This window comes from Odontesthes bonariensis, chromosome 21 (genome assembly GCF_027942865.1).
Source record: "Odontesthes bonariensis isolate fOdoBon6 chromosome 21, fOdoBon6.hap1, whole genome shotgun sequence".
Taxonomy (NCBI): Eukaryota; Metazoa; Chordata; class Actinopteri; order Atheriniformes; family Atherinopsidae; genus Odontesthes; species Odontesthes bonariensis.
Window position 1 is genome coordinate 20,917,540 of NC_134526.1, and position 24,691 is coordinate 20,942,230.

Here is a 24,691-nt window from a genome sequence, read left to right on the forward strand (position 1 = left end):
AGACTGCCTTGAGCCCTGGTATAAATGCATAAGTGAGCATGGCCCTGTGCTGATGTCCCTATGAGATCACGCCATGACCAAAGCGGTGAGCAAGATGGACGTTTCAATCTGAGTAGAACACTAAGCTATCGGCCAGTTTCTCATTTTAAAAAAATGACAAAAATCGGCCCGATTTCTCAGCTGACCAATTATTGAGTTGACCTGTAGTCTTAATTTCAAAAGTCTGCATAATATTAATTTTATAGTTGGCGTCATTCATTTTCAGTACGATGAGAAGCGTTTTCTTTTCTTTTTTTTGGGGGGGGGGCTTTTTATGCCTTTAATGGACAGGACAGTTGGATAGAGACAGGAAGCAAAGGACAGAGAGAGGGGGAATGACATGCAGCAAATGCACTAATACTTTTTTTTCCAGTGAATCCGCCTGATTTTATTTGGTTAATATTCCACGGTTGTTTTCTTTATCTGCCTGTTTACACAGCTGTAGTAGACACAGAGGTAACTGAAGACTTTCTCAAAGTCACTTTGTGCAAAGAGAGCTACTCTGTTATAATAACCCCTTAGTGTCTTTAAATGCCAGTTCCACCTTTACAGATCTCTTATGTTGTCAGTAATCATATATCCGGAGCCAGGTGATTATGTTTTCAGCATGCTTTGCTGGACTGGGTTGTTTGCCAGGTGATGAGTTCCACAGATGGCTGTGTCGTGGGTGAGAGGGCTCAGCCAATAGGGCTTCAGGGCCAGAAAATGATAAAACATGATTGGTCTACGATAGGTCAGGGCCATAGGCCGGTGCGGGTTGTTAGATCTTCAGCGGCGGTCGGGGGCGATAGGAGGACACGGTCATTACACATGCTCAAACACACACAGACACGGCGAGGTGGGCGGATGACGGGACTTTGTTCCCTTCTTCTTTTCTGTTAATTTTTTCAATTGATGAGTTGTTTTTAATCAAGATGTCAAACAAACAGCATTTTCTTACGAGCGTTCATATAGCAATTAGTTTGGCTTCCCGGACTCAGTGTGGTCGGATCGGCAGTTGGATTTCCAGTGCAAGCTGCCTCTGGCCCTTAGTGAGACTGTAACGTGTCACGATTCAGCAACGCTCTTTTTTTGCGAGAATAAAAGAACAAAAGTGACAGAAGTCCAGTGACTGGAACCGCCCTGTTCATTGTGGGCTTTCAGTGGAGTTTTACCTTACTCGCTTTGCTTGTGACAGATGTGATGATAAATCCTCTCTGACACATCCAAGATGAATATGTTTTTGCACAGCAATAGAAAAATTGAATTAAATAAAACCCGAGAGACAAATGACCAACTAAGAGTGCTGGACAGTGCAGCAATCAGACAGAGTGACGGCCTGTGCTCTATAAAAAAATAAAAAATATGTGCATCCGTGCGTGTGTCTGTGTGCATGACTGTGTGTGTGTGTGTGTGTGTGTGTGTATATTTTGGAAGCAAGAGAAATGTCCCCCCATCAGAGGATGTTCTGTCATGGCAGATTTACAGTGCTAGGCTCACCTTGCTGTGGTGAAGAGTGTGCCTTAAAAGACTTAAGCACTTATTTATCAGTGAGCCAGTGTGTGTTTGTGTGTGTGTGTGTGTGTGTGTGTGTGGAAAAGGCTTGATGGTTGTACTTTGTTCTGACAGGTAATTTCAGTCTCTTGACCTGATATATGAGGGTTAGAAGTGAACAAATACACATGTGTACACCCACATTTAGGCCTCACACACATACCGAGTCATTTAAGACGTTGTAAGGGCAAGATTTTACACCCCAGACCCAATCGAGCAGTGTTCACATACATAAGACATGAGTTTACAGGAGCTGATGAGTCTTTTTGATATATTCACCTATGAAGAAAGCACGCAGAACAAAGACAAACTGATGACAAAGTCTTAATTCAGACGATAACAAGTGCCAACTGCAAGGCCGAACAGAGCTACCTCAGGCTCTGTGAATAAGACAAAGCCTCCATTAACAGGCTAGAGTCAGAGGAGCATTTTTTTTCTCTCCATCGCCACGTAATCAACACTGCAAATCAAATTAATTTTCAACATGAACTCCTCTTTGCTAATACTAACGGCATATCAGAGTGTCACCTCCATGTCTAAGTGAGCTGCTAAGTCATAGATAAGTGATTGGGGTGGACCTTTTTTTAATGTGATCTCCTATTCACAAGGGACCTATCAATCTTGTCACTATATAAATTAAAGACGGCATACTCCAAGCTTTTCTTTACTGTCTTTATGTGTAGCACCTAAATATTTCTTCAAAATAAAATGCTACAGCGATGAAGAACATCCACCCACCCATTCTTGGTGTCCACTATATCCTGTCTAGGGTCGCAGGGGGCATGAGGAGCAACAGATGCTGCATTAATCTTAGCTGTAATAATAGCAAGAGGTTTCTGTTATGATTACACAAATGACCTATTCAGGAACCTCCAGGTTGATGGACAAAATCTGACTGTCGTGAGACCATTGCTTTTTACCGGTGTTCCACCTCAAGGTTTTAGTCTCTCGTCAGCCCCACAATTCACTTTTTTTCTCAAGTTGATTACCAAAAAAATAACTTAATTGGCTTTGGGCGCAAACATGTGTGGGTTAGTGCTCGGAAGAAAAATCCAATTTCAAAACATTACAGCGTCATGTGACAGGGAACGAGAGCTCTCGCAAAGCAACAAAGTAAGCAGAGTTTTACGTATCTGTGGATGAGAAAAATTACAATGATTTCAACATTTCAACCAAGCAAGATTGTGATTGCTACATCCTGCAGATACTGCAATAGAATCGTTAGGTGGCTTCAATCACATCCCTATAACCCTAATTTAAAAAAGAAAAGTGGGGAAGCTGTTGGCAAGCTGTTTGGGAAACAGATAGCAATGATTTGTTCTATTTTGATCAAATATTGATGGAAATATTGATTTTGACCTTTCTTATTCGTCTATTCTCTCCTCTTCTCCCCTCTGTTCCCACCTAACGGTGAAAGCAAGGGGAGGTAGACTGTTCCACTCTTCTCTCTTACCCTCCATTTAAACGCCCCAAAACACTCCATACAAGGTGAGTGCTGTGCTGAATCGTTAGGGATTCAAGCGCCTGGTCCCACTAGTAGAGTTTATAAATGAGATTTTCAAATCCGTGCGTTCTGTTTTTATTTACCTTTCACACAGTGTCACAACTTTTGGGAATTGGGGTTGTGTGAGCAGTGTTGAGTCAGTATGAAATGGCAACTGAAACTAGTCCCATGGCACAGGAAGCCTGGTATGGATGAGAGTGGGTGTAAGTGTTGTGCAGGGATCCTTGTCTTAAACCTTGTTTTGCATGTTGGAGAAAACGCGAAATATTCAAATTTCTCTGTGTTGACGTCAAGCTAATATAGATATGATGAGCTCAAAGACAAAAATCCTTCTAAAGAGGCTATGTAGATGTATATGTTGCGACCGCAGGCTTGAAAAAACTGAAAAACTTTACACACAACCATAAATACGCACAAGAGCATGGGCAGGGAGACTGCCGAGTTAGCATTTACTTCACATTTTACAGTCATCCTTCATGCCATACTTAACACACTCCGCCTTAGGAGGATTGTGTTTTCAAATGACAGCTGACCCTTGGGTCCTCTTAAAGAGCTGAATCAGCATTAATGGCAGTCTCCATCTTTTTCCGCACTTCCTCATTTGTCTCTCACGGGCATGGCGCTTGTGCATGTGCACCTCATAGATCTCAAGGACCCCGACAGTATACATCATCACTTTGACTGGTCCTTGTCTTAACAGGGATGGATGTCTCCATCTTTGACGCACGCCGCCTTGTACAGTTCATCTTATCATCGTTGTGGTCTCTTCCCCCCCCCTGTAGTAAAGCCGCCTCAGAAGAAATGTAGAACGTGGAAAAGAATCAGCAGAATATCTTACTATGAACTCATTTTTAAGGATTCACAATGATGGGAAAGGAGCGGTGGAAGCACAGTTGCAGCAGTAACCTGGAAGTATAGAGTAAGATAGAATCATAACTGCAGAGGCCGTCCTACTAAACTGACACCACTGACCGCGCACTGCTTCCACCGCCACAATCGATGCTTGATATGAAGTGTTTATACGGATATGCTGTTTAGTTTCCAGTAGATGTTGAAAGATGTGGATGGTGTGTGTTATGACCAAACATCTCCACTTTGGTCTCGTCCGTCCAAAGGCCATTTTTTTCCAGCAGTCTTTTTGTTTTTTCAGATGTAACTTTGCAAACCTACGCTGTGCTGCCATGATGTTTTTAGAGAGAAGAGGTTTTCTCCTGACAGCCTCTCTAAACAAGTTATGCTTGTTCAGGGCTTTTTCTAATTGTACTGTCATGAACTTCAACATTTAACATGCTAGCTGAGGCTTGTAAAGTCTTAAGATGTAGCTCTTGTTTTTTTTTTCTTATTACTTCTCTGGGCATTGCGCAGTCTGGCTTTGGGGGGGAACTTGCTGGGACGTCCACTCCTGGGAAGATCGGCAGCCGTCTTAAATGTTTTTTTTACTTGGAACTAACCTTTCTCGCTGTAGAATGGACTCAGCAGTTGCTTCTCTAAGATCACTGCTGATGTCTTTCCTCCTCGGCATTAGATTAACACACACCTGAATGCATGTGTTTATTAGTTTTTGTTTGCAAGTTACATCAAGTCAAACAAGGCATTAATACATGCAACAAAGCAAACTTTTCCTCCCTATTCTCCCTCCCCTCCCCTCTTCCCCCCACCAAATAAGTATAAGTAAAAAATGTTAAAACTCTAAAAATAAGATAAAGTAAAAAAGCAACAAGTGAATAAATAAATAAATTAATTAATTAAATAAAACATAGAAATAGAGAGAAATGAATAAATATATAATAATACATACTTTTTAAATATATGTACTGAAAACAGTTACAGCGCTAATGAGTTTCAAGGGCGTTTCTCAGAGCATTATATCGTATCACACAGACATTCTACTCCCTCAAAGTCTCTTCTTGCTGGAGCAAGTTACCAACATTAGCATCATGTCTTAGAAAACTTATAAAAGGTCTCCAGGTATCATCAAAAACATGTTGTTTCCGTCTAATAATGTATGTTATCTTTTCCATTGTCATGTTTGATGCCATCTCTTTAATCCATCGTCCAATTCTTGGTCCATCAACCTTTTTCCAATGAAGGGAAATGATACGTTTAGCTTGTAATATACACATATCTACAAGTCTAGATTCTTTACTTTGTAAGTGTGGTATAGTTGGATATATGCCCAGAAGGAAAAGCTTAGGGTCCAGTGGTAACTTCTTAGCTTATATTTGATCGATCATATTAATAATATGTTGCCAAAAGGATTTCACTATCACACATTCCCATATGCAGTGCTATAACGTTCCTTTTGTTTCATTGCACTTAATACATGTATCAGGGATGTTATTATTAAACTTGTGTAATTTGACTGGGGTTATGTATGTACCCATCAGCCACTTATACTGAATAAGTTTCAGATTGCTGTTAATTGTTTGTTTCTGAGCCTTTATACATGCCCTTTTCCAGTCTTGTAGTGATATTTCATCGCCTATATCTTCCATCCACAGTCTCACCTGAATGATTTTTTACCTTTTTGTTATGCCCCTATTTCCCTGTTGCTGTGGAGTTGTTATGTTTATTCTGCTGCAGTTGACCCCCACCCATTCAACCTCAAAGTATTTTTTTTTTTTTACTCTGAAATAAGGAAGGAAGTAAAAAAACAACACTGCATGTATTTTTATCCCAACTCTATTGAGGCCTAGTCCTCTTCCTCTCCCGTCATACCCTCTTTCCATCTCTCTCTCTCTCTCTCTCTCAGCCTCATTCGTCTTTATACTCAATCTCATTTCTGTGGGTGCTCCATCTCTGCTGTCTCCCCACCCATGTACTCTCTCTTTCCCTCCCTTGATGAATAAGGAGGCTGCAAATATAAGGGAGGCAGGACAGAGAGCGAAAATGGACTATGAGCTTTGTGCTACTTGGTCCCCACTTTAACTCGGAGCATAAGGTGCTGCACGGAGTGTTGTTGCGGTGGTGTGGAATAGTTGTCCGTGTGCAGGGATGATTAGGGTCATTCTGCAGCATACAGACTTTAGTCTGTGCCCGTATCCTAGCAACGCCCTATCAGTCCACCTGTTCGATGGGCGTCCGTCCAAAAGAAATCTTGCCATCACGCACACACATGCACACACAAAATCCCCCTGTCCTGTGTGCATCCTGATTGTTATAAACGTGCATTTTTGTCATTAAAGTAAAGAAAAGATGGTTTATTTCGATATTCTCATCAACTAGTTGCCTTGATCTTTTTTTTTCTCAGTGATTGTGATCAGGTAAGGCAATGGTGACTCATTTTCAATTTGATATCAAGAGTGTTCAGTTATTTTTGAACTGCAAACGTACAGTATTATTCCAAAAAGTGGTGTGCATGTGTTTTGGTATAGGTGTGTGTGTGTGTGTATATATATATATATATATATAAGTCATCATCAGTGAGTATGCCTGCTGCTACATTGTTCCAAAGTGTGAAGTGGGCTGTCAATAAAAAAAGGGCAACCTTGGCACTGGTACTGACCCAGGCGTTGCATCCCATGACCAATCAAATAGCCTAATTCTACTCACCCAGATACGTGCAAGTCAATCAGATTACTTTAACCGGAAAACACGCTCCTTATCTCCATCTGATATCTCCATTATAGTTTGTGTAAGACACAGGTTACATAGTCTGTCTGCAGTATAAACGGTGGGAGTTATTTCAGTAGTTTAAGTACACTTATATGTAGTTTATTGTATGATGGTTAATGATTTTCATGGTTTTATCTTGTGCTTTTATTTGCAAAACGAGGGGGACAAAGAGACGCATGACTGAATTTAAGTTGATAACTGTCACTTAGTAATCAAAGGTTGTAAATAAAATATTACGTTTTGAAAGTTAGGACAACGGTGCATGAACAGCAACCTTTTTTTTGTTTTGTCATTAAGTCCTGAAAGAGTACAAATCTTTCAATTCCTGACCTGCTTTATATTGCACAATGTCCTACACTACTTCAAAACACCTCACCCTCTGCAGTCCACTGTGGCTTTCCAGTCAGATACCACGTGGGCACATGCTCCATTTAGAAGTCTGCCCCTTCGCCCAGCCTCAGAATGGAAAAGAGGAGGAAGAAAAGAGAGGAGCTGTCTCTGCTGTGTCGTACATGACCGCTGACAGAGGCTGTGAGGGAGACAGAGTGGGGACGGACAGTCGTGATTAATGTGGAGGCAGTGCGGACCCAAGAATATCTCCCCACTGCCCTCCATCTTAGCTAATGTGACCTGCCATATGGGTCAACCATTACAGCGTGTGTGCGTGCATGTGTGTGATGTGTTGTAGTGTGGACTGACAATGGCTTTAGGTTTTGTACAATATGTGTATAAAATGTCAGATGTGTCAAATTTCTATCGCCTCCAAATAACTGCAGTATTTCTGCAGTGGACGAGTAGAATGTTTCCTTTGTGTATGTCACAAACGCACTCTGAAAGGGATATCTGAAGGGAGTGTATAATGTACCCACGAGTAGCCATTGTATTACCTGCCGTGGAGAGCTATAGTGCATCGTTGATACTTACACCGTGTCACAACTGCATTAAACAGATTAACACTTCCTCCGGCGTAGCGTGTCCACGCCACGACAGCGTCCAAGGTGCCTTCAAGAACACTTCGGCAGTATGGGCCCACTCTATGCGACTATCTGATGCAGACGTGACAAGTTGTGGATATACACAACGTTATGTTGTGAGTTGTAGCTTTTCTGCGTTTCTCGCGGCCCTGTTCTGAGAAGCCTTTAGCTTTTGCACTTCCTCCTGCTTGCTTTGACTGCTGGCCGCCTGCAGGCATCGACTCTGGGTACTCATAAGTAGAACAAAAGGGAATGGTCCCTTTACGTCAGACTGAAATATCTCGGGGAAAAACACAGAACCAGCAGGGTAACTTGGTTATGGAATAAGCAGTAATCAGGAGGTATAGAATGAGGCTGAAATGACCCCGCTAACCATGCACTCCTTTAACAGTCGAGCTCTGAAAAATACTGAGTGGGAAAGGGCTTTAAATGTGTCGGTGTAAAGCTTTCTTTTTCATATAGTGAAAACAGCAAATAGAATTAATAATGGCGAACACCCTGCTAGTAAAACAGCTGGTAATGCACTCATTTAGACGTGATAACATTTTTAATTGTTTGACATTTAAAACTGCAGTCTGCAACTCTTTTTCAAGCATAATGCCTGGAACTGTCCGGGGATTCTGAAAGTAGTACATTAAATACCCCGATACAAAAAAAAAAGAGTTCTCTAGGTCCCCTATATGTCCCGCTAGGTCCCTCCAAAGCCAGCAGGTTTGTTTACAAAATTGCAGACCGGACCGGTAAAAGGTAACCAATCAGGTTACGAGCTGGGCTCTGCTGCCTGTCAATCACCGATTGTGCACGCGCGATACAAGGTAGGCTCGTCCCCACGCTTATTTATCTAGACTATTGAACTTTATTACGGGCTAGTCTACTTACTGTGTCTTCCATGATCGCAAATGACAGGTGAGTTGATGAATGAGGAGTCGTGTACGCGAATCTGGCGTGCACGTAGACGTGCACGAGTTCTCGTGTTTTGATTGGGCGGGACAGGAAGTTGAATAAATTTTTCGGTTAAAAAATAAGCATTTCTTGCAATTTGCGACTACGGAGGTCACCGTTTTCAACTTCAAGCGTTCTGATAGATCATGTAAACTCTTAAAATGCCAAAAATTAGGACTTTACGTATGACAACAACAAATCCTGCAGACTGCAGCTTTAAGTACTTTTTGCACAGGGGGGGGGCGCTATCTTTATTTTCCTTTGTGTGTTTATAGTAGCCGTTAAGCCACACTGCACCACCATAACAATCTGCAGTTTAACATGCTTTCCTTTTTTTTTTTTTAAATACTACACCGGAATACTTTTGTTTGGTTCAGTTTCATAATTCAATCATGTTAATAAAATATGACTTTAGAACCCTCAGTAAGAGTCTGTGTTAATATAAGAGGACAGTAATGCCTGTGGATTGTGAATTGACTTTTCACATGCTAATGTAATTCAATTTCATTTCCCCTCTATTTCTCATCACCACCATTCATTCCTTTCACTCTCTCATTTACTGAATTTCCCATTATCGCCCCTCTTCTTCCCCCTCATCCGTCTTACTTCTCGTCGTCCGTCCTGCTATTCCTCATCCTCTGCTCCTCGGTTCTCAGGTACATGATGAATGTGACGTGGGACGGCAGAGACTTGTCGTTCACGGAGGACGGCTACCAAGAAAATCCCAAGCTGATGGTCATTGTTCTCAACAAGGAGAGAGAGTGGGAGAAGGTAGGATCCATACCTGTGGGGGCCTGGCTCGGTGGGTTTATGTTTGCATGCGGAAACGGGTTCAATTTTCGCTTCAACACCAAGACGTTCACTCTACTAATCAAAGAGTTTGGTATTCAAGGCTGATTCTTCTTTTTTTCAAATGTTGTTATTATTATTATTATTATTATTATTGTTGGTGTTGACAAAATATGTAAAAAAAAATGATCAAATTTACCCACTTAGGCTTTATTTTTTTTTATTTTAGCACTTTAACTTACTGTTAAAGTAGAGTTAACTTTAGAATAACATACAGTATATCTACGTTTACGTCAGTTCAGTGAATATATTTTGAAATCACGTAGGGTTAAACCTTGGAAACGATTGTTTGGCAGCTTAACAAGGATTGTTTAAAAAAAAAAAAGAAAAATGAAGTTTTTAAACTACAATAAGTAAAGAACGTATTGAGTCAGAAATGTGACAAGCTGCATCCCCTGGTTGACAGTCTTGTGTAACTCTACCACCAAATCCCTTCAGCCCTCAAACACTGACTTTATGGCCCGTTAAAGCCGACAATCTCTCATTTTATGATCGTTTAACAACTTGCCAAGAAACTGCATCCCAACGTGCATTCAGTTTCATGTCCGTTCCGAAGAAAAAGCGGAGATGTGCGCGGTCAAGGACACAAAATTGTATTTGTTGGCACATTGACAGACTTTGTGGTCCCGACCTCTCCGAAATGTGACAAAAATGGACGTCGCAAGGGCGAGCGCCATTTCGACTGGTCGTGCGCCTTAGGATTTTGACACGACCGCACGATTTGACTGAAACACCATAAAGCAGTGGTGTCAAACTGATCCGTGAAAGGGCCGGTGTGGCTGCAGGTTTTTGTTCTAACCCTGCAGCAGCACAGCTGACTTGTTTCTTTCAATCAACTGAACAGTCCAGTTGATTGAATGGAACAAGTCAGCTGTGCTGCTGCAGGGTTGGAACAAAAACCTGCAGCCACACCGGCCCATTCACAGATTAGTTTGACACCACTGCCATAAAGCAAGAACAGGGTGAAGCCAGGGAGTTCATTTAATAGATAGATAGATGGATAGATAGATAGATAGATACTTTATTGATCCTGAAGGAAATTGTAATGATCAATTATAAGAATAAAGTGAAGTGTAGTAAAGTGACTTGAGTGACTTAATACTTATTTGACTAGAGACAATTTAGAAAATGACTACCAGCACAATGTTGTAGAAGCTAAAATTGAAATTTAAGAAGCAAAAAACTTTCTGAAAAACAGGGCGAAACAAAGCCTGTGATAATTTCTGAAAGCATTAACGAAAGCACGACCTTTGACCCATCCTAAGACACCTATTTGATCAATGGGCCCGTTTAAAAACATGCTCATGGATTCCTACAAACGACGAGGGGGCTCCTTTAAAGGATGGCCCCTGTAAATGATATACTGGGGATTGTAATGGACTTTAAATGGCGGCCATGCATCTTTATATCTACATCTGGCTGCCTCACACCTACCTGAGCACACCATATTTAATGTCCCTATAGCTCATAGTGTAGAATGGGTGAAGGGACAAGTTCGAGGGAGGTGTAGGAAAGGAGAGGTGTTTCTGCAGGAAGGAGCCGAATGGGCCAAAAAAAAAAAAAGAGAAGCTTGATTGATTATTGTGTTTCTTGTCATCGTTGTCATTTCTTTTGACTCATCAGATTCTGCATTTTTCTCCCTCCTTTTTCTAATCTTTTCTCCCCCAATTTGGACCTTCTCTCCTTCACTTTTCTCTGTACAACCATCTGCCTTTTTCCCTCCTTCTCTTCTATGCTCTTCCTCCCCCCCTTTGTCTCTGAGCCTGGTGATATGTGCTCTCTGATAGCACCCTCAAACTGCACTTAATCAAAACCAGAGACCTCTGTTTTTTGGCATGGCAAGGGGGGGGGGGGGGTCACTGCTCTCCTGCGTGTGCATGTGCGTAATGTTTACCTTTCAGCACTGGCCATCGACAGGAAGACATTTTGAGAGAGTTGGCCCGCGATCAATCTGGTCGTTATTCAGGTCACACCTTACAGTATGCAGTTTAGCTTGCCGCAATCCGCACAGTATCCACCCAATCTTTGAGACGAGCTTTTTCATATTTCATGCAGGCAGACACACTCCCTTTGTTGTTGTGCTGAGGAGAGGTAGTGTGCTGTACACAGAGAAGCCATGAAATTGATCAGAACCACTTCGCTGTGGTGTAGAGAAAGAGACTATAAGCAAGAGAGACGCCTAAACCCAAAGAGGAGACGCAATTGGGAGCTTCTCCGTCTCTCTGGTTTTGCCGTCCCACCCATGCACCAGAAATAAGTGGCAGAGAGTGGAGGAGACTTTTCGCGATGATCAAGAGGTAAAAATTCAGTAACTGCACTAAAATATGGATATGCACTAAAAATATAAAATGTGTCCCCTTGGGGCACAGGATGCAGAGACAGCGAGAGGAGAGCAATGTGGAATGATACCGAGATGAGCAAGAGATAGACAGATGGGCTGAGATGGTGAGAGCAAATGAGCGTGAGAAAGAGACCAAAAAAAAATATGAAAGGGGGAAAAAATTTAAAAGGGGACATTTAAGTGAAAAGAGCTGGATCTTTGCCACCAGCAGGTGTGTGATTTCTCTTTGTTCCACCCACCACAGGTGTTCAGCACTCGGGCGTTTAAAGCATTCATATGCGATAGTCTCTGCAACGCACCCAGGCTGTCGTTGATAAAAGCCTTAGAGTGGAAAAGAAATATGGTTTTAAGTGTTTCTACACAAATAGGCTAACTAAAGAAGAAGTCTAATCCACCTATCTGCCTACAAAGATGATAGATGTCGCTACCAAGCCAATGATTAATAATTCAAAGCATTTGCAAGTGCCCTCTATATTAATTGTATTTTTGCAGTATAACTGTGCTTCAGAAATCAAAAGGTTGGTATATTGTGTGCGAAAATGTCCCCGAAACGGAACACAGTGACTTTCAAATGACCGAAACGCTGCATTTAAATTCATCAGAAGAACACATCAGACCAGATCAAACTGTTTTGTTTCCATTTGCATTGTTCTCTGTTGACTGTCAGTTGTCAGTTTATCTAATGATGTGCTTTTTTGTCAGTCTGGGCAATACATCTCAGAATCCTTGGCACAGGACCGCCTTCACCGCTGCAAACAAACGGCTAAAAAAGTTGCGAGACGTTCCCTCAGGTGTCTTTTTAGTTCCTCGGTCTCTCGTTTGTGAGACTCTAACTTTTGTGAGATGTCTTGCTGTATTCAAAGTATTTTTCTTTTTCTTGTTTCACTTGAAAGAAAAATGTTGATGCTGGAAAGTACTAATATTTACCGGGATATGTGTTTATGACATAAGTGGCGTTGATGTCGGTTGTCACAATTTTGCATCGACTTCATATGTCCACACTGTCTATACCCAGATTTCTACCAATGGATGTACAGTATACGCATCATGCCTGACAGGAAAATATCTGTCATCCATGAAAGTCTAAAACCCTTTGATTGCAGTTGAGAGTTTCGACACTACTTCACCAACTGAAAGGGAGAACTGCCTTTTACTTTTTCGAAGCGGGAATGTGTGTTTTATTCCTGCAGTGGGGGCGGATCTGCTTCAGGAACTGACACGGTGTTTGCAGCCAGTTCACCAAATAATTATTACAGACGGCATGGGATTTGTGCTTGAAGAATCACAATATGGAGAGCAGACACACACTAAAGCCCATGTGCATACGCCCACGCTTCCGAGTTGACACACAAACACAGATGTGTGTTTTTGATCTGGGCCTCGTTATTCTCCGAGTCTTAATAAAAGAGGAACGAGTCTACATCAGCGATCGTACTTTTCTCTCGCTCTGCCGCTCCGTCGTCGTCCCTCCTCTCTGCATTCGTTTTTTTCACACGTAAACATTAGCCCGCACGTGCACCCCGACACATGTAAGCAGACACAACACACACACACACACACACACACACGCTCCCGTCCACACAAACATTCAGAGGCTAGGCTGTAGGAGAGGGAAAGCAGAATCCATTTTCCCCGACATAATTTTGTCTGACAGGAGTGACAGATACTGTTTTATGACTGAATGGGTTTCTCCAAGCTATTAGGAACTCATTCTCCCATAATGCAACTTGCCACAATGATAACTCTCCCAGAGAGACCAGCACAGAGAAGGTGCTTAGCGTAAGATCCCCGAACACTGTTTTTCTTTCTTCTTTCATCCTGTTCTCTCGCTTGTTCAACTGGGTCCTGGTTGATAATAGCCCTTGAGTGCGTGTGTGTGTGTGTGTGTGTGTGTGTGTGTGTGTAAGTCAAACACAGTATGACAGAAAAAGTGATACAGAAAGAGAGAGGTGATTCTGAAATACAGAAAATGAAAGTTACGTGGCATAAATATTATAAAGATTAAAAACAAGATAAAGAGAAGAAAAGGATTAAGAAATAGCCAATGAAAGATAGTAGTTGAAACAAAACGAGGGATTTCCATCGAGAATAAAGAAAGAAATGATGCACCACTCTTCTCGGGCAGAGTGGCATTTCATCACCAAGTGGCTGTGTATCTGTTACAGGGTGACGATGCCATAGGAATGCCTCTGCTGCTCCTCACAATGCAGTAATCCCACCGGCTCCATCACTGTAACCTCCCACCGGCCGAACTGTCATCTCACACGCACGCGCTCGCTCCTGCACTGCCATCTTTGTATTGCGTACTTGTAATATCTGGTATTACATCCAGGAAGATTCAGCATTCTCCTTCCCTGCCGGTCGATAAATAGAATCCTCCCGGGTTTCTCTGCATTAATTTATAACCACCCCCCCCCATCTCTTTCTTTAATTGGAGCAAAGGAGAGACTGGGGAGGAAGTGGGAAGAGGAGAGCAGCAGGACAGCTGAGGAGCTGCTGAAGTCAGCTTCTTTTCCTCCTCCTCCACCTCCTCCTCATCCTCTCTTTTCGTCAAACATCTGAGCAGAGCATTTGTCTCTCCTCTTAGCTTATTGACTCATCTGACCAAATTAGAACCATGTCTCTAAAGATTAGAGACATGACTGAATGGCTCAAACATTCTTTAAGCTGTGTGTCTACTCAGGTTTAGGTTTACAGTGTATCTGCTCTACCCTACTGTGTATATAGCTATAAAAAAAGAGAAAGAAGTAGTGCTTCCAACAAGGAAAAAATAGACTTTAGGGAGGATTTTAAGACACGTCTTTCTTCCATTTTGTACCACACACTTTGGGTGAGTAAACCAAGCAGCTTGGGATGCTGTTGCTAGGCGCAGCTTTCCCCCTAAAGAACACTGAAAAGTTTCACCGCTGTTTCGGTGCCCCAGTTTGTCATGACTCTTTATTTTAGCAGATGCTTTTATCCAAAGCGACTTGGAATTGAAGAACTCACCGAGGGCCGATCTCGAGGATTCATCGACATGAGCGCATGGAAAGCTGCGGACCGAACCGGCAACCATCCGATTGAAAGACGACCACTCTACCGCCTGAGCTCCAACCACACTACGACCACATTAAAGCTGAAAAATGTTTGTTTGGGTGAAACACGTGAGAAATATAACAAAGGTCTATTCCCCACATCCCATATTTTGTTGAGCTCCAGCTGGATGGGTTCCACCAGTATAACATTCATTCATGTCTCAGATTCTCAGCTGAATTGAGATGTGGGCTTTAACAAGACATTTAAATGTTCCCCCCTTTTGACCACTGCAGAGTGTTGCTTTTGCAGTCCGCACGATGCAGCCACCACCGTGCTTTCCTGTTGGGATGCTGTCTTCGGGGGTTTTCGATTTGCACCACACACACGGTGGTTTTCAGAATGTTCAGTTTTAGACTCATCTCACCACAGTACCTTCTTCACAGGTACAGGGAATATACCGGATGCATTTGAGTGAACTCCAAATGTGTTTCGTGTTTTATTTCTCTTGCATAAGGCCCCGCTTTGGGAATTGTGGAGTTCCTTCGGAGTTACCTTTGATCCCTTTGATCCCTTTATTCTTTCTTTTTTTTTTGTTTCGTCTTTTGTTTTTGTTCAGCTCTGTCTGATATATGCCCTTCTTGTCTCGTCTGATATCTTAGGTGTTCTGCTCCCTTTAGCGAGAGTTGTTGTGGTGCCATTTTGTGGTGCTTCAAGTTTTCCATATTCTTTGTTTTTTTTTGTAGCCCAATTTCTATTTTACCTAGAAATCTAACATATCTGTTAGAACTCCAGGTCCAAAGGTGAAAAAATAAAAAGTCCACCCTATCAGGTTGATGTGACCTTTGCAGTATCTTTTTTTTTTTCTCTCTGAATTTTACTGAAACTGTTCTCTACTGTCATTTTAGTTTTGACACACGTTACAGGAAACCTGGATTCTTCACCGTCTTACAAAGACAGCTTTTTTCAATCAGTTTAGTCTTCAATTCTGTATTCTGCCACCTTACCCCCGATTCTTACATTAACACACGAAGACATGCAAGTATGTGTGTAGATACGCAAACTCACTCACCTGTGAAATACAAAACAGCTGGACTAAGACAGATAGCCAAACGTGGCCTATCCCTGGAGAGTGAAGGTGACACTCCAGATACTGCACACATGCCACCTCAGCGCACCGTCTGGCTTCGCTCTCTTCAACGCAAAATCTGACACACGCGCACGCACAGTTTGAGGGATGCAGCTGACAGCAGAGCGAGCTGCTGACGGCCGTGCTGACTAAAAGCAGAGAGGAGACTCTAATCCCTGTCAGAGGGTAGAAAACCACTCAAAGCAAAACAATTAAAATGCTAATTTCATTTCCTCCCCTCTGCTCGCCTGTTAATGACTTAGCCAAGCGTGCAGGCTAAGCGACAACAGTGCGAGAGTGAGTCGTGTGTGTGTGTGGGTAACAACCATTGTCTCATCACTCCAGGGTCAAAGGTGTGACCGATTAACCGTCGCCATGTGTGTTAGACGTGTAAATGTGTCAAATGGGTGCTTTAAGAAATTCCCCTTTTTTCACAAATAAACCAAAAAAATGAATCTTAACCTTTCTTTCTTTGGTACTGGTTGATGGAATTATTGCTATGTTATCACATTTATGTCCATGAAGGTGTGTGTTTTCTTGACTGTGTGTATATATATGTGTACCCGTTTGTCCACTCCACTCCACAGTCGAGCCGCTTGTGAACTTAGAAGACAGGGAGACGCGTGAGATGGTGGAAATGTTCTGAGATGGAGGGAAAGAGTGAGAGCTGGGTTCTGCTATTTTCTGGCTCCTGTATTATTAATAATTGAAAGTCAAGCAAAGCCTTAGTGCCTGTTGCTGTTCCTGTCTTCCTCGCCGCCTTCGCTGTCTGACAGAAACACTCATGCACACATGCCCACACACATATATATTTGCAGACAGATGTGGATGGGTAAAGAGCATCCATAGGGGAATCTGTGACATCACAGCTCTGAAAACTTTCTAAATTATTCAGTCACTACTAGAGTCCCACACACCCTTGTCTCTTTGCCATCTATTTATGTGAATAGATTCATAGCAATACCTCTATGTGCACTTTGTCATCCATCCCCGCTCACCATACTTTTAATCCTGTTACGCTGTGTCTACAGTCACACCAGCACTTATTGTTGGAGCAGGTTGGAGTTTTACGTGTGCCTTTGTGCCAAATTAGAATGAACTATCCATTTATATGGACTGCAATGACATTACATAATCGCATTTGCTTTTAACCGCCTCCAACAGATGAGCTCGATAGTTCAAAAGACAAATGAGACAAATGTGCAGTCATAGGTCTAACCCCGACAACAAGCAGGCCGACATTAGCTTGCTCACACTTCACGAGATCCATTCTATCTACACTGTAAATGTGCCAACTTTCTCAAGGCAACTAGTAACTTATTCATAACCTTTTTTTTTCTAATTCCACTCCCTCTGACCAGATGGGGAAGCTGGACAATGGCAGCCTGACATTTAAGTACCCAGTGTGGCCACGTTTCAACTCCTTCGGTGATGCTGAGCTTGACGACAACCACCTGTCCATCGTCACCTTGGAGGAGAAACCTTTTGTCATTGTGGAGGATGTAGAGCGACTCACTGGTACCTGCATGAGGAACTCTGTGCCCTGCAGGAAGCATATCAAAGAGTAAGTCTGACATTGATCTATCTGACCACAGAGCAAGTAGTGGTACCATCACTGCATGTCACTCCTACATGTTGTCCTGAAACTACAAGTTACAATATCAGGACAATAGCGAGCAACCCAAGCTCTGAAAATAAGCCCAAAACAAGCGACGGTCCTCCTAAAAAAATGTGAAAAACTCGTTCCGATGTAATAGTGCGATGAAGTTTTAGACATATCTACATTATGCAACTAAGATCAAGACTTGGCATAGATTAATTAGATTTTTTTCTCACTCCATATATGACCTTATTTATGGGATCAATCTTATCCATACTGACATCTTAGTAAGGTTGATGTCTTTGGGCACATTTCTGCATTTTTTTTTAAGTGGATTTAGCCTTTTTCCAAAAGGAATCGATGAATAGGTACATAGGTAAAACGTAGCAAACATTCAACACACAAATTTTCTGTTCACACTTCTTCTGTGTGAGATATGTGGTTGGCAAAATGAGATGAAACGCATTCAAGGTGATGAAACCACATCGTCCGTTTTCCGTCGTCTCCGGCGCTGTTGCTGCGTTCCTCTTGATCGATGACAGAGGTGCAGTGTTCGACCTGTGCCGCAGCTTCTCTCCTCCCCCAGTAAACGGAGGCGACTGCTGAACTAAGCACTTCTCTTCGGTTTCTTACCAATTTTCTCTCTAACGCCCAAATACCTCTTGCCTCTTGCTTGTTCCCGATGCACACACATGGTGTGTGTGTGTGTGTGTGTGTCACTGAGAGGCTTGAGTGGTGCTGAATCAAAGCATGTAATTGGTTTGTGGGAAAAAAAAAGGTATTAGTGTTTCTCTCTACTGGAAAACACACACTCGCGGACACAAAGTGAGACTGGCGTCCCTGTTTTCCACTCATTCCACGTGCACATGCATGTATATGAAGCTACAACTACACGTACACACACAGACGGAGCTGATTAGGCAGTGATAGGATCTCAGGGAAGAGGCTGAAGGAGATTATCAAGGAATCACTGTGAAGTAGGGCGGAGAATGAAGCATCTCCAAGGAGGAACACAGACACACATTCGCGAGCTCATATCCACTCTCTGTTGCCACATGTCCACTCACAGGCCGATGCATTCGGCTGTGTTCCGCCCTCCCACAGCGCAATTCCCACTCAAGCATCCGTAGTGTCCATTTGGAGAGAGAGGGATAGATGGAGGGGATAAAAGAGGCAGAGAATGGGGAGTGGCGGAGGGCTTGGATCGGGGTCTAAAGGGTATCCATGCATACAGAAGCGTAAATTCTCTCATCCAGGCTGGGCCTAAGAACAAGCCATACTCACACGAACACACACGATCATACACGGACCCACACTGCCCTCTCTGGAGACCCCTCAGGCCCTATAGTGGTTCTATATCAACTTCACAAACTGCCTCCCTAGCATCACATGCTCTCACTGCCTGAACTCTGCTATGGCTTTCCTACGTGGGTACACTGTGTTCATGAAGGCAGCTATTAAAGTTCTGGCCTATGTGTTGCGGTCAGTCACTGTCCGCCAGCTGAAACGGCCAGAAACCTGACTCAGCTGTGCTTTTTCCTGTTATTTTCACGCTTCTCCTGCAAGAGGACTGCATGAGGGTTCTGAAAACTGTTTTATCATCAATCATTTATGGTAATTGGCTTGATTATTTAAAGTAGGGGATCTTGCCCTGGATCTTAAGTGGCAAACTTATTAGTCTTAATGCAAGTTATGAAATCTTTTCAGTTCGCACAAGCCCCTCCCTCTGTGTGCTGGTCCATCCATCCGCTTTATATCTCTTACTCTACGTGTTGCCATTGCTGTCACAAATGCCGTGCCTCTGAATAATTAATGTCTGTCAGCCAAGTAAACGTCAAAGGAAAATCGAAAAGGGATCGGATCGTACAACGAGGAATATTTCAGTTTTCAATATTTTTTTTTTTTTTAGATAAGGAAAAGTAATTGAAAACAATGTCGCTTCGTCTGGAAATCCGATTTTGCAAATGCTTGGTATATTTTTGGCAGGGGCTTTTAAATGGAGCTCGTCTGATTTAGTTCATTTTCAAATGGCTCACCAGCTTAAATCAGCAGTTCTTTGTTGCATCGATAGAAAATCCCCCTGAAAGATTGCAGAAAGTTCTCCTTTTCGGGTGAAACTATTTGGCCATCCATACCGAGAGGCCCCAGCTGAGAGTTGAACCAATAACCACCCTGCCACCCTTCCTATTAGACTGTTAAAAAAAAAAAAATCTTTTCCAGTTTGGAGAAAGGAAAGAAGGAACTGTAGGAGAGACATTTTTTTTTACAGATTAATGGAAGACTTGTGAGTTTGGCCAATGTTTTTTCCCGCACAAATTAGCTATAAAGTGAGTTTCGTCTCTGAGTCACTGCAGAAGTTTTTTCCTTTTGCCTTTTTTTTTTCCTCCGCTCTTTGTCAACTTTGTGTTGTTAAACTAAAGGACGAGGTCATCGTCCTCTGATTACCACACATCTGAAAGTGAAATGAGACTCCCAGGTGGCCGCGCACTCTTGTGTGTGCGTGAGTGAAACGGTGTCTGAACTCTCCAGCTCTCAAATCCACACACGCAGATGGCACAAGGCTTGCAGATGCGACGCCGTCATATCCTCCTCCTCTGGAGACACAGAGGGAGGAGCGGGGTTGGAGCGAGTCCTCTGTCACTCCCGAACAGAATGACCCAAAACTTTAGGGTCAAAAAGTCTCAGGGTGATATTTGTTTGTTGGTGCATGTCGTATTAATTCATCAAGTTGTGTTTCACTCAGAAAGAAAGATGACCTCTTAACTTACACAGGGTTTGCAAAAGCAGATATAAAAGTAGATTCCCATGTTCAGGCTTTTAATTATCAGCCAATAATTAACTTGCTTAATGACTCTGTTAAGTGCTCTTCCCATGCTGTTTCTTTCATTGTTTTTTGGCATGGAGAATGACGATTAGCAAGGCTAATGAATGTATATGTTTCTGTGGTTTTGCAGCAACACGACTGAGGCTGGTGGGACCTACATTAAAAAGTGCTGCAAAGGTTTCTGCATCGATATTTTGAAGAAGATTGCCAAGTATGTCAAGTTCACATACGACTTGTACCTGGTTACCAACGGCAAGCATGGCAAGAAAATCAACAATGTCTGGAATGGGATGGTGGGAGAGGTAAGCTCAGCTATAATTAGAGACGTTATATATCCTTAGAGTTGCGATATCTATGACAAGCTTGACCGATGAATTCGCAAAACATTGAAAACGGAGAGAGAAAAAAAGCTGTTCAGGTCTCAGGTTTTGGCACCAACTGTAAAAATGTCACCATCTCTGCAAAAAAAAAAAAAACCTCCTTTGCATCTTTTTAATTATCAGCCCTCACTTGAAGGTAGTCCCGGAGTTCATTTTAAGGCTGTAAAGTTTATGGTTGTCCATATTTTTTTTTATAGCAGACTTCATTCATTGAGTTGAAGTCTGTCTGGCTTTCATCTTGTTAAGTACTGGCTCCTGCTTGCATATTGAATATATTAAAATGGAGAGTGCGATTAAAAACCAAAATACTTCTGGAAGTACAACCTCCGATTAATAACAACAAACGGCATCCTAAACAATTGTATTATTAGTTTTTTTTGCTTGAGAAAAAGTAGTCGGGGTGTACTTGTCTTTCACTTTGTGCTTCTGCTTTTTGGTTTGAGTTTGATCAAATTGATAATGACACAGAGTATTATGTCATGTGTTGTTGTTCATCTGAGGCAGCGTTTGCCTCGTGCCAAGGCCTCTGATAGGTAATACCGCTTAGTTAAAGAGGGTGTACTTTCTTTTTCATGCACTTTTTTCCTGCTAAATGTAAAATTTGTAGCAAATCTCAGTTTTTGTCTGCTATTCTGTCAAACCAGTGGCCGTCATGTTAATTTTGACTTTTCTTCACACCCTCTCTCCATTCCTCCATTCCCTCCCATCGGTCATCCCTAATCACCCCTTCTCGTCCATCTTCAATCCCTAAAAGGTGGTCTATAAGAAAGCCGTCATGGCCGTCGGATCTCTGACGATCAATGAGGAGCGTTCTGAGGTCATCGATTTCTCCGTCCCGTTCGTAGAAACTGGGATCAGCGTCATGGTCTCACGTAGCAATGGAACGGTCTCGCCGTCAGCCTTTCTCGGTAAATAGCTGCTCGTTGGTGGCCAGTAAAACGAGCGGAAGATGATCCGTCTTGTTTGCTTCTTCAGTTTGTGTCAGTGTTGCATGCTTGTTTTTTTTTTTTTTTTTTTGTGTGCGTGTTCCCTGAAATGCAGAGCTGACAATATCATTTAGTTCTCCTACACAGCTGTCAATACGGGCTTTTTCCATCCGAGAGATTTAGCTCAACTCCCGTTTCATGCCACAATGGCACTCACTCACCTGAGGGACTTAACTGCAGGGTTTAAACCCGTGGGGACCGCGGAGATCCCCGTGCTGTCTGCTCAGTCACGTTCGTTTGATGCCGAGCGTCCACGTCCAACTTCCTGCACAAAGGCTCACGCCGGCGTAAAAGCGGGAAATAGACGTTCCAGTAAACACGGGCACGATCGCACACAGAGGTACACACGTTGACATGTATGCAGCATGCGGTTAGTGCTGCGAAAGTGGTAATTATGAGGGCTTAGCAGGAAAATGGCCGCTTGCCAGCACTCGCACACATCACTCGAACACACACACATTGGCTGCCCGGTTGCCAGCAGTGCTCCCCCGTACATTAGAGCAGAGTTTAATCTCTGCAGCAGTGTTGTGAGCTCAGAGGGAGGACAGGAGTGCTGACACCAGAGTTTCCTTCACCGTACATAGTCAAATGAGAGTGTGTGCGAGGGGTTTCTGCCGGGCCTCCGAGCCCACAGGGCCCGGCTTCTTGATGTTCGTTTCGTCAGTGTGTGCGCATATTGATTTGATCCTTCAGTTAATTGTAACACGGAGGCGGGGGTAAAATAAACCGGGAAAATTGATGTGTGGGATATTAAAGTTCTGACCGAACACATGTTGATACTTAATCTCTGTGTTTTTCTCTCTCTCTCTCTCTCTCTCTCTCTCTCTCTCTCTCTCTCTCTCTCTCTCTCTCTCTCTCTCTCTCTCTCTCTCTCTCTCGCAGAGCCATTCAGTGCATCAGTGTGGGTGATGATGTTTGTGATGCTCCTACTGGTGACTGCAATGGCTGTCTTCATGTTTGAGTACATCAGTCCTCTTGGCTTCAACAGAAACCTGGCTCAGGGAAAAGGTGAGCGTGCACGCAAATGCAAATCGACATTTTCTGATATGTTGCATGAAGCATCACCGTCGGCCTCGACAACACAAACACCATCCGACTTGTCTTTTCTTTCGTTCTGTCTCTCAGACCCCCACGGACCTTCTTTCACCATGGGCAAGGCCGTGTGGCTGCTGTGGGGTCTGGTCTTTAACAACTCTGTGCCAGTGCAAAACCCAAAGGGAACCACCAGCAAGTTCATAGTGTCAGTGTGGGCCTTCTTTGCTGTCATCTTCCTGGCCTCCTACACTGCCAACTTGGCTGCCTTCATGATTCAGGAGGAGTTTGTCGACCAAGTCACCGGGCTCTCAGACAACAAGGTAAAGACCAAGCAATGGGAAAGATAGTCCGTTGTTATGGCTCAATGATGGTTTGTTTTCCAGTTGAGACGTTAGTTGTGGAAGTAATAACTCGCTGGATCACAATGTGAAAGCTTTAATTCAGCTCGATATCACAAAGTCTTAGTTTTCATGCACAGAAGTTGGAAAATAATCCTGAAATAAAACGACATGCAGAGTGAATCCAAGTTTTTGAGCTAAAGTATGCCTAAAAGAAAATGATGGAAGAATCACTTTAGGTGCTGTTAAAAGGTACAAACACACTCAGCTACTGGATTTCAGAAGGCCCTACTCAAAAAAATCAAAGTGGACGCATCACTTGAAACTGTGATAGTGGTCAAATCTGTTGGTTTAGTGCGAAAGGGCTGGTTCTGTGGGTCTGCAACAGTGCTGGTGGCTGAAAAACTCCCCGATGATGGAGTCTGTACAAGACTAGAAATGATAAATGCTAGTGTATAGCTAAGCTCTCCAGTTTAAATTGAATTCTGTTGTTTTACATTCTTCTCTACCAAGTTCATCAGAACAACAGATATGTAGTGAGGTTGGACATGCGGTACGAGGAAGATGGGTTAGAATATAAGAGAAAAGGTCAAGCCAAATGTGGAGAAATGGAAAAGAAAAGCAAGATAAAAGGGCACAGAGTTCCTGGAGACAGAGATTAGATGTATGGAGAGATACTACCAGAGAGAGGCGGATGTCAAGGGCTTTGACAACGTGCAGAAGGAGGACGGCGAGGGATGGAATGAAGGGTACGTCAACTGGCAGGAGACTGACTGAGGACGAGCGAAAGGCCAAGACGTACAACATGGCACAAGACAACCAGCGGACAGATATGGGCAAGGCTGACAGCTGAGGCTGGGGAAGGAAAGGCATGAGGGAGCAGAAAGTAAACGATATACATGGAAAGACAAAGAGGAGAAGGGAAGAAGTGAAGCAGACAAAAATGGGTAAATGACCATTCAGAGAGACATGCCGAGAGAGATGAGACTGGAAATTGAGCCACGATTAGGACAGTGACGGTATGTGTGATGACGTGTCTTGAACCTGCTGTGTATTTTAGTTTAAAACAGCGTAACTACATAATATTAAGCCACTAGGGGCCAGACACTCCCGAAGATCCTTGCTTATCCACATCTTTTAGCTTTATTTGTACATAAAATATCATTTTTTTCTTAATCATTGATTGAGTCTACTTAAATAAGCTTAGAACTTAAGCATTTTTGTTTTTGCTTTGCATCTAGAATTGTAAAAAAAATCATAATGCTTGTTTGAATAATTCATTATTGAATGCAGTGAGCCATGAGTGGACAGGTCTGTCTCTTTTAGGCTGTCCCGCAACCAAAGATTTGTTCGCTGCTCTTTAATTTTTCTCTGCAGGGAGTTTTTGACTACAGCCACTGGTGCAGTTCTTAAAAGTGTTTCATTGGTAATTATTCAGAAGGAGAAGAGTGCCTTTCCAATCCCAATTCCCCCAGCAGGCTCGAAGATTCTCATCAGTGAGCCCCCCCCTTGCCATATTTACCCTTTCCTGACCTTAAAGTCTCCGCTCAGCCTCTGGAGAGGCACAAACGAAGGAAAGTTGAGGGAAGA

At 42.9% G+C, this 24,691-nt stretch overlaps 1 protein-coding gene across 1 annotated transcript in view; it reads left to right on the plus strand.

The window, feature by feature from the left end:
* Positions 1-24,691, plus strand: part of grin2aa (glutamate receptor, ionotropic, N-methyl D-aspartate 2A, a) — a 145,197-nt gene that overhangs the window by 100,422 nt on the left and 20,084 nt on the right. The window contains exons 5-10 of the mRNA XM_075453795.1: positions 9,264-9,378; positions 17,300-17,502; positions 20,493-20,664; positions 21,497-21,650; positions 22,611-22,736; positions 22,854-23,083. Of these exons, the coding sequence (XP_075309910.1) occupies positions 9,264-9,378; positions 17,300-17,502; positions 20,493-20,664; positions 21,497-21,650; positions 22,611-22,736; positions 22,854-23,083 (1,000 nt within the window). The remainder of the gene's footprint in view (positions 1-9,263; positions 9,379-17,299; positions 17,503-20,492; positions 20,665-21,496; positions 21,651-22,610; positions 22,737-22,853; positions 23,084-24,691) is intronic.